Source organism: Electrophorus electricus, chromosome 5 (genome assembly GCF_013358815.1).
Source record: "Electrophorus electricus isolate fEleEle1 chromosome 5, fEleEle1.pri, whole genome shotgun sequence".
NCBI lineage: Eukaryota > Metazoa > Chordata > Actinopteri > Gymnotiformes > Gymnotidae > Electrophorus > Electrophorus electricus.
In genome coordinates this window covers 23,851,005-23,860,881 of record NC_049539.1, presented here as the reverse complement: position 1 = coordinate 23,860,881, position 9,877 = coordinate 23,851,005, and the positions used below count along the sequence as shown (strand labels likewise).

The following is a 9,877-nucleotide window of genomic DNA, read 5'->3' as shown; positions in this document are numbered from 1 at the left end:
AAAAGCAATTATGGCATTTTAATATTTCTTCTTTTAACTGCTGGTGGGCCTTCATGAGTTTTTAATACCATAGACACTATAAAGGTGGACAAACGACACAAAGGTGTGTTGGCGGAAAGTTACGGTTGGAGGTCATCAGCACGGGGACAGAATTACCGGGACACTGAGATGGAGCCTCTTAAAGCTTATGCCACCGTATTAAAATGTTTGTCTTCAGCCTTTGAAGAAAGGGGCATCAAATTTTGGGAAAGAGAAAAAAAATGATGTGATGGAGTATTTCTCATTTTGTCAGCATCAGTCAAAATGACAATGTTTGTACAAGTCCAACAGTTTCTGGATTCCTGAGTGTTTAGTAGTTCCTCACAAAACACTGACACTGATCAGCAAACCCCTACACAACATCATATCACTGAGAAATGCTAAATTCTCAAGGTCCCCTTCAGCTGTTTTATGCATGTTGTCAGCGTTTTAACCAAGCTATTTCCTAAGAAAGATTCAGTTTTTATTTTTCACTGTTTACTGGCTAGTGTGGTAATTGTAGTTTGTGTGTCTTTTGTTGTGTTGTGTTAGGTAATAATTACATCTACTCTGTAATTATTTTATTTATATTTATAAATGAGAGTTTGAATGGTGGACTAATTAAATTTTGTTTACTGTATGTACTCATATTTCCAAAAAAGACTGGCTAATCTAAGGAAAACGCAGACACACCAGACACTTTTGGCCAACAAACCCTTCTACATATTAAGGCCACAATCAGGAAAGACTACAAGTGAAAAGCCAGTTTGAGTGGCAGAATCTTCTGGAAAGCCAACACCTTGCCTGTCATGTCCTCTGAGCTTCATCCAGAGTGGATGCCATTTCTGCTAGTCCTGAATAGGGTTGTTAGATCAGATATATTCTCAACACCACTGATAACACTTAATCCAACCACCAAAGAAAAAAAAATCAAAATGATACATCCTTAAATATACCGGCCACCATAAATGCAATGATAATCCTGAACAGTGCGAACTAGTGATGGCTTTCAAACGCTGGACTCATTCTCCTGCCTTTTGTTTTGTCTTGGTTAATTATTGCTAAAAACGAAGGCAACATACAATCAAAACAATAGCTATAAACAGGTTCATCTGCATTATTTCAGAGGTAGCTCGTCTTTGTCAAACCAAATACAAGTTAAAAAAAATAGACAAAGCTTGAACCTAGGAAACTTAACCCATAAATTATGAAATGGGGAGGTCTATAAACATAAGCAAACATTAGTGGCCACATTGCAGGTGTGTGTACACTCTGCCCAGCTCCAAACACTGGGTGCAATGCCAACAGTACTTACTGGTATACATTTCAGAATTAACTCATACACCTATCCCCCATTGCCACAAACTCAGTGTATGGAAACAAACACAATAAAAACACTGGGCAGATCAATCGCAAGTACGCTTGGGATATGGAAAATATATTTATTCAGAATAGACATCATGGTGTTTTTAAAAGCATCTGGATAACAGACAGCAAAAATCCAGCACTTCAGAAAGAGACAACTGTCATTTGGCAGCTACAAATTTTGAGAACGTTTATTACTTTGTAAACTAAATGTCTGAAATGTTTAATGTCAGTACAAACAATGAATTATTACAAAATGTATAACAGCAATGATCATAACCCTGCTATATTTAGATAACTCCATTTTTTCAGTGTTGACTATAACCTTGTGATAATAAACACAGAATGCATATTTGACCACATGACACTGAAAATCTCCCATGATGCTCTTCCATCCCAGAGCTTGGCTTCAACAGTTTCCACCCACTACAGCTTATGCTGACTGATACTGTGTTTCAAATGAATGAAAGCATAATTAAAAACATGACAAACCAAAGGAAGATACACTGGTGCACAAAAAAAAACCAAAAAAACCCAACATACTTAAACACCCCAAAATACTTTTTAAAAGTTCTCTGTATGATTTAATACTGCTATTATATAAAAGCTATTTGCAGTCATTTGATTCCTTGGCAAGTCTGGCACACAGAAATAAGTCAGCAGTTCCATTTCCCTGAAAGAAGAGTGCGAGGTGTACAGACTGCGTGACTTAAAAACAAAACAAAACAGAATAAAACACCACAAAAAAAACCGAAGGGCAGCTCTGCCTGAGGGGCAGCTCTTTCCAAACATAGGAGTGATGTGAAATCAGGAGGGCCAAGGTATAGATTAGTGTTTAGGGTTTGCCCTGCTCTGATGCACCCAAACAGGTGCACTTCCTGGAGTGCAGTTGGACCTCCTTCGGCTATTCCTTCACGTGCTATCTGAACTGAAATGATGATTATGCTCAGGCCTCAAGTGTAAAGTGCAGACAATGAGAACAGCAAGATGTGGACATAAGGTTTTGATCAGTGGTTTCAAGGCAACACTGGCGATTATTAACATTTTAAGTACAAACATTCAATGATGCATCTCGGTGTTGGTGGAAAACCCATTTTGCAATGTCATGTTATAAAGCAACAAAAAACCAAAAAACTTTGACAGGTAAAATGCCCAATATCTGGACTCTGAAGTGATTGAAATGCACTGGAGGGTCTAGCCATCTGTGTTTGTGTGCGCGTGTTTTTGTGTGCGTGACCGACACTTGCTTTGATCCTGAGAAAAACAAAAAGAACGTCCTTTTCCATTGGTAGAAGTTTTATTTGCTTACCCGGTTCTAGCCAGGGTAGTGAATGCCCAACACTGGCCTGATATTTACTGTGTGCGGTGTTCCCACTGTGGCAGTGGTAGCGGCTACAGTGGTCCTAACTCAATGGCTGGAGGACGGGTCCATGGTGTCCATGGTGGCCAGCAGGTGGGACAGTTTGGCTCTCTGGGACGGAGTGATGTTCTCGGCCATGTGGATGATGCAGTCCATGGCCACCTCTGGGTTGGACTCCAGCAGACTGTCAATCATAACACACAGTCCTTCTTAAGGGAGGATTAGATTTACTAAAGTATCAAAGCATACAGCTAGTGGGTGTATTTTGGTTTGAACTCGCTCTTCAATTTTCCATTCATTACTGAAATATGACAAGAAATATTGAGGTAGTTGTGTATGTGTTTGAGGGCGTGTGGTACCTGCGGGGTCGTGTTTGGGGTGTGTGGTACCTGCGTATGTGTTTGAGGGCATAGTCCCTCTTCAGGTACTGGATGTTCTCTCTGACTGCTGAGCGCATGCCGTCCTGCTGACACAGCTGTCTCTCCAGCCAGTCCACCACTGCTCTGTTATTGTCCCACAGGTAGGCCTGGACAAAAACACCAGTCCAACTCAGTCCGTTAAAGCTAAAATACTGCAACCACGCTCACTACACACATCTCTGAACTCCTCATCCAGGAAAAAAAATAAAATAAAAAAAATCACCAAAAAAACAAAACAGTAAATGCTAGCAATGTTAAGAAAGCACACAGCTGGCAGTTTGTGCTACGCATCGGATGACGCTAGCTGGTACCCATTAGCTTCCTTTTACCGTTAGCATTCTGTAGCAATCAATCAATCAGTTTCCTCCAGAGGCACAACAGCACACAAGAGTCCTGAGAAACAGCAGTGTCTGTTCCTTTAGGGCTCACTTCTAAACGCCCACATTTCCAGCAGGTTCCCCTGTGAAGCGGCTCCACTCACGTTGACGGTGCCCTCGGTCTCCATGAACCAGCGGCGGAGCATGGACTGGAGCTGCCCGCTGCCCAGGTCCTGGTTGGCCTGCACGATCTCGCCCTTCACCACCTCCTCCAGCAGGAGGCGCCGCAGACGCCAGTAGAAGAACGACCGGGCGCTCTTCCAGTCCAGGATGTCCTGCCAACACAGCACCAGTGCTAAGTAACTCAGACAAACACAGGACCCTTAAAATTGTGAGCAGTAAAGGGTGTGATGATTCAGTGTTTTGATAGCAGTGGTCCTGTAAACACTGCAGTGATTATCCTTCTGGATGTGCTAGTTTCATAATCAACTCCAGTATAGAGTAAAAAACTATTCTGGAATTATTTTCTTTATATTACCCTACTCTAGTCCTGATATAAAATGTCTTAAGCAGAAGACCTGCACGAGTCCATAGCTCCATGATTAAAACACAGTAAGCAGTAAGATGTAGAGAGACTGTATAAACTGAGCATTGAGGTAGGACGGATCACTATTGCTGTGTAAATGGGTCTTTACCGTGATGACACCCTTCTCCTGCATTCTACCGGGCGTGTCGTGCAGGTCCACAAACTGCACTGCCACCTGGTGGTAGATGGGCAAAAGGTAGTCCTCTCTGGCTTTGAGCTTGGCCTCCATCTCACTGTGCTGCTTTGGGGAAAGCTCTGGAGAGCCTGATTGCGATATGAACACCATGGAATAAACTCAACGCTGAACACACACACATACACACACACACACACACACACACACACACACACACACACACACACAGCTATGTCCACTCACTGAGCTGTTCCACCAGTCTAACACACTCAGGGTCAATCCTGTGCATGGTCTTCAGCAGATCCTTCCTTCTGAACTTAATCTCCACTGTCCCCTCTGCCTCCAATACACCACCCCTACAGAGAGAGATTTTAGAATTCATAGCAAAAATTGATCATTGGTAAGGAAGACACAGAAAAACTGATACAAAAACAATGTGTGTGAATAGAGGGGCAGTCCGTCTCTTCTAGCATGTAACATCTTCATAATGACCTGCACGCCTGTAATCCCAAAGCCCCATATATTGTATGTGCGTATGCACAAAGCAGGAGGAGTAAACCTCTTATGTAATAGGTTGTCGCACCTGCTCTCTCCATCAGCGTAGAGCTCCATGTACTGGGGGTTGATGGTGGGGTCAATCACTACCCATGATCCTCCTCTAAGCTCGCCGTGGGGCGGGATGTAGACCAGCACCGGCTGCCGGAACTCACGCAGAGCATCCACGATGTAGGCGCCGAACTTCAGCACCTGGTCGTACATGTCTGAGGCGCACAAGCAAATGCAAACATTTGTTCGCGCGTACACACACACAAAAATATATCCACCTGTTAGTGTGCTGCTGTTGTTACTGTAATGAGAGAATGGTAATGTGCCAGGCTGACTGTGCTGCTTTTGTTAATGTAATGAGGGAATGGTAATGACATTAAGGCCTGCTGAGACTGACTGTGGGAGTGATGGCTGCACCTTTCATGCCCCCTGAGAAGCCTCTCCAGTTGGCGAAGACCATGAGGGGCAGCCCCTCTCTGTTGAAATCTTTAATAGCCTGAGCGGTTTTATACGCAGAGTCCGGGAACCAAACCTGACCAGCCTGCTGCACCAGCTGCACACGCGTGAACACAAACACACACGCACACACACACACGCAGTCTATGAAGCTGCTCTGTGACAGCATCCATACTCAAAATCTCCATATAAATAAAACATGATCACCATGATATAAATAAAAACACTAGAAAACCTAAAACTACCCTTCCACCATGAAGCCTGCAAAAGAATTATACTCATAGTCTGCACACATGAGATTACAGGGTCACAGAGCTGACTCAGAGTGCCAGGCAGAGCTGACCCAGAGAACTGTGCGAAGTGAGCAGCTGTGTGGTGCCAACACTCACCCTTGCCTCAGAGTCCAGATTGGCTGGATCTGCTGGGATGGCAACCTCCACGGTCCGGGTTTCCACAGCAATGACCCCAAGGGGAATCCCGCCCAGTCTGGAAACAAATACCAAGCAGAACGTTAGTGGGCCAGCATATCCCTAAAGCAGGCCGGCAGGTAGACAGAAGTGGGTGTGGCTAAGATCACCTGGCCCTGCCCACCACCACGGTCTGAGCCCAGGTGGCCATCACCTCCATGAAGGTGCCGTGGTCAAAGAAGCCACTCTGCCACACCCCCTTCACACCTGCACACACAAAACAGAGTAAGCAAATAAAGGGTATCAGAACTGCTAGCATTTCACTTCACATAACTGCCCCAAACAACTCTAAGCAGATGCCAAGATAATCCAACAGTGGATTAAAGATACAGTAGGCAGATTCTGGGTGGACTGTGATGGTGGAACAGGAGAGTTGTTAGGTTCTCTGAGCAGTTCTCACTAGGGTGGGGTCGTCCACATAGCATCCAGCGGGGGTCGTATGGCGCTTTGGTGGGGATGAACTCTATCTCTCTGTCCACCGGGTCAGTAGGGGGCATCACAGGCACCGGACTGCGATTGTTCTGAGAATACAAAGGTCATGTGTCCCAATAAATACCACCATACTAAGAAACAGTAGCCATAAAAAAAAAAAAATGAAAAAAACCCCCCACACCCCCCCACCACTTAAAATCAGTCCAGACTATATAACTGTTTATTAACAAAGGACCCTACATATAGAGCAGTGGCTTTTAATGCATTCCCAGACATTACCAACAGATAGTGTTGATTCACCTGCAGTGATACACCTGCAGTGATGCTAAAATACCCTCGCTACTTATTATAATGAACGCACGTTTTACAATTCACGGGCTCCTCTCAGCCCAACAGCCCTTTTCTTGACTCCGATGAGACCAAAGCCCAGCTGGGCAGCCTCAAAACACCCACTGCACCCGCGTGCTGACCTTGGGCATGTAGGACAGCCACTGCAGGATAGTGAAGACACCCTCGAAGTCATCAGGCACGGTGGTGTGCGTGACCCCGTTGTTGTGCATGATCTGCACTCCGCCCAGCTGGTTGTTGGAGGTGTAAACCTCTCGCCCGAGGACCTGGGGAACGGTAAAGTGGTAAAGACATGTCAGACAAATCAAACTTGGAGGACGGGAGGATAACCATTGCTGAAGACTAAACCGCAGCAGGGTTTTAAACTCCAGCCTTGGTGTAAAAGATGGTGTTGATGGGGGTTCTCTGGATGCAAGTAGTATTGTAAGTAACTGATGGAACCTTTAGGAGGGCGTGTATGTAACAAAGTGCCGTACCTTGTTGAGGGCCCCTGCTCCAGTGAGGATGATGTGGGAGTTTTCCACCTGTATCACCCTCTGTCCTAAACGCACCAGGTACGCGCCGATGCCGATAGCACGACACGTCACCTGCACGAGCAAATGGCACGTCTCAACGAACAACAACCACCCTGAAGCCCCACATGTGCCATCCCAGCAGCCCTTGGCAATAACCCCTAAACAGTGCTCACCATGCTGATGGTGACAATCTCCTCGTACGCCAGGCTCGACTCCCCTGCGATCGTCCCTGACCCCCTCAGGTTCTCCACTCCTAGCCCCTCCTCCTTACCGATGATGTCAGTGATGATGTACCTACAGCAGGTAATGAGGGCATGTGACATTGTCAAGGCAACAGCGTGAAACATTCTAAAGTTCTGTCTCAGGGGCCTGACCTGGACTCGCCCCCCTCCTCCACATGGCGACAGTGCACGGTGTTGGTGGAGCTGATGCGGGTGTAGTCCTGAGGGGTCAGGTACAGGTACTTAAAGCCCTGCGGTAGGAGATGACCTCACACACAGACACACACACACACACACACATACAACCCATCAGGGAGATGGTTTTAATTAATTAACATTAATTTATTAAAACAATTTTAATTAATGTTGTTTAAAATAACATGCATCTAAGAAAAACTGCACGAATGCCTGTGTCACATTTATTAATGGTGAAGTACCACAGTTGATGGCTTGTGGTGTGTTGTTCATGTGCTTTCAGATTACAAAGTACTACAATAAAAACCCCTTTGTTAAATCCACCAATAGGAGATCCTTAAGCTGTCTGGAGGTTTAGCGGAGGAGGAGACCCAGGAGTGTTGGATTAGGGAAGGCAAGAGGACATGCTGAACAGTGGACGCCCAGCAGGGGGACGGGAGCGCTTAACCGACAGTACAGCCTGTAACCAGTGAGTGACGGTCGTCACCTTGTAGGGGTCGTTGGGGTCGACCCAGGCCACCTGGAACATGGGGCGGAGCTCCTCGGCCAGGCCGATGCGAGCGCCGCTATTGGCTGAGATGTAAATGCGTGGGATCCCGTCGGCCCGCGCCAGCTCCGACGCCCGCAGGAACAGCTGGTCCTCCTGTGGCCCGAACGAGCCGATCCGGTGCGTGATGTCGTTGCAGATCACCACCACGTCCCGCCCATCGGGGTACTCCGGAGCCTTCATCTTCATCCGGAATGCCACCATTCCCACCTGCACAGGAAGAAGAAACATGAGGTTGGGAAGAGAGAAGACTGAGCAGATCAGCATTTAGCATTCCGCATGTGCGTCAGTCTGACACCTCGTTGTCTCCGGGCAGCCGGTTCATCTGGACGAGTCTGCCCTGATGGTCCAGCACCAGCTCGTTACACAGCAGCACGTCTTTAGGGTAGACGTTCCCCGGTCCCCACAGCTTAAATAGAGCCTGACAGAGCAGAACAATGATGGGGTGTCCAAAATACACGCCACAGAGCCGTCACAATACATACCGCAGCGTGGTTACGTTAATCTGTCCCCCACGTTCCTAGAGCTTAAACAGCCTTCCAGAGACTGAGAGAATATGTGGGATACAACTGAGATGTGGAAACACTTGCTAATATTAACACTATTTGCAGGCCAACACAGATCCAGACCCTGTAACATGATACTCCAGTAAAAGCACACACACACGCGCACGCGCACGCATGCACGAGTAGGTCAGAAGCATGACCCCGCAGGTCAGTAAAAACCCACCCCAGTGTAAGTGGCTGTAGGAGGATGTTGCTTTTGTAAGGAGAAGTGGAGAAGGTGTGGTCACCTGGCGAAACATCTCTGGGAAGTCGTAGACATAGGTGGTGCCCAGACTCTGGGCCTGGAAGCGTTTGGCTTGCAGCAGGTCTTTGGTGACGTAGGGCGTGTTGATCAGCATGCCATGGAGAGGACCATGCTTCTCTGTGTACGACTGGAACATGATCTGCAGAGCGTGCACACACACATACACCCCCACACATACACACCCCCACACCCACGGATATAATGGGTCACATGAGAGAACACAGACATATCAATACGAAAGATGCAGAAGCGAATCATAATATCAGCATGTTATGTCATGTAGCATTAAATTAATGATATTAGGTCATTTGAGCTTTTCAGTGTACCTGGCCTGAGGTGGTGTGTGAGGGCGTGAAGGGTCACCTGGCCTGAGGTGGTGTGTGAGGGCGTGAAGGGTCACCTGGCCTGAGGTGGGGTCCGTCACCTCCTGGTAGAGGCTGATGTCCAGGTAGTATCCGCTCTCGTTGGTGAGGAACAGACAGATAGGGATGGTGCTGCCCGTGGGGGTCAGGCGGATGTTGATCTTCAGCTCGGCCTGCAGCACGCGCAGCTTCCACAGGCGGCTGCCGTAGCGCATTACCATGGAGCGCACGGACTCCTCAATCTGGAGGCGGGGTCAAAGAGACAGGTCACGGTGCAGTCAGCCTTCCAGCCAGCAGATGGCGCTGACCTGAATGTCCAGAGTAGGACACCTTTTCAAAAATCTCCAAACAAAACATACAAATCTTACCTGGTAAATGGACTGTCCTAGAGATGTTGTGAACACTAATGCTGATTTAGGCACTACGTTTCTGTTTCATGAACCTGCCCTTTTACATGAAACATTTTTTTATTTGTTTTGAGTTCAGGACATGGCTGCTGTCTGTGCTGTGTGTGTGCGCAAGTTATATGGCCACAGTTGCAGTGTGACCGGCTAAACAGGAGCATGGTGGACTTTTCCGGCGGGCCGCTGACCTTGACGGGATCCATGATGACGGTGGGGACGAAGTTGAGGAAGATGTGGTTGCAGTCGGTGCGTGTGGGTGTGTTACTGAACGCCACCTCCAGCTCATCCATCGCCTCCAGCAGCAAACGCTCGCCCTCGTTCTGCAGGTACTCAAACGAGGCCTCCTGCAGGCACACACACACACACGGCAAAC

General features: G+C 47.2%; 1 protein-coding gene across 5 annotated transcripts in view; it reads right to left on the bottom strand.

Moving 5' to 3' along the window:
- Positions 1-1,435: 1,435 nt before the first annotated feature.
- acacb (acetyl-CoA carboxylase beta) overlaps positions 1,436-9,877 on the bottom strand; it is a 29,369-nt gene continuing 20,927 nt past the window's right edge. For all 5 annotated transcript variants that reach the window (XM_027029767.2, XM_027029765.2, XM_027029768.2 and 2 more), the window contains 19 exons: positions 9,693-9,848; positions 9,139-9,342; positions 8,722-8,877; positions 8,227-8,349; positions 7,869-8,138; positions 7,340-7,437; positions 7,139-7,259; positions 6,927-7,037; positions 6,573-6,716; positions 6,071-6,191; positions 5,781-5,877; positions 5,593-5,689; positions 5,165-5,300; positions 4,785-4,962; positions 4,445-4,557; positions 4,175-4,329; positions 3,644-3,814; positions 3,133-3,269; positions 1,436-2,927 (listed from right to left, as the gene is read on the bottom strand). In XM_027029767.2, coding sequence (XP_026885568.2) covers positions 2,792-2,927; positions 3,133-3,269; positions 3,644-3,814; positions 4,175-4,329; positions 4,445-4,557; positions 4,785-4,962; positions 5,165-5,300; positions 5,593-5,689; positions 5,781-5,877; positions 6,071-6,191; positions 6,573-6,716; positions 6,927-7,037; positions 7,139-7,259; positions 7,340-7,437; positions 7,869-8,138; positions 8,227-8,349; positions 8,722-8,877; positions 9,139-9,342; positions 9,693-9,848 — 2,724 coding nt within the window. In that variant the 3' untranslated portion in view covers positions 1,436-2,791. The remainder of the gene's footprint in view (positions 2,928-3,132; positions 3,270-3,643; positions 3,815-4,174; positions 4,330-4,444; positions 4,558-4,784; positions 4,963-5,164; positions 5,301-5,592; positions 5,690-5,780; positions 5,878-6,070; positions 6,192-6,572; positions 6,717-6,926; positions 7,038-7,138; positions 7,260-7,339; positions 7,438-7,868; positions 8,139-8,226; positions 8,350-8,721; positions 8,878-9,138; positions 9,343-9,692; positions 9,849-9,877) is intronic.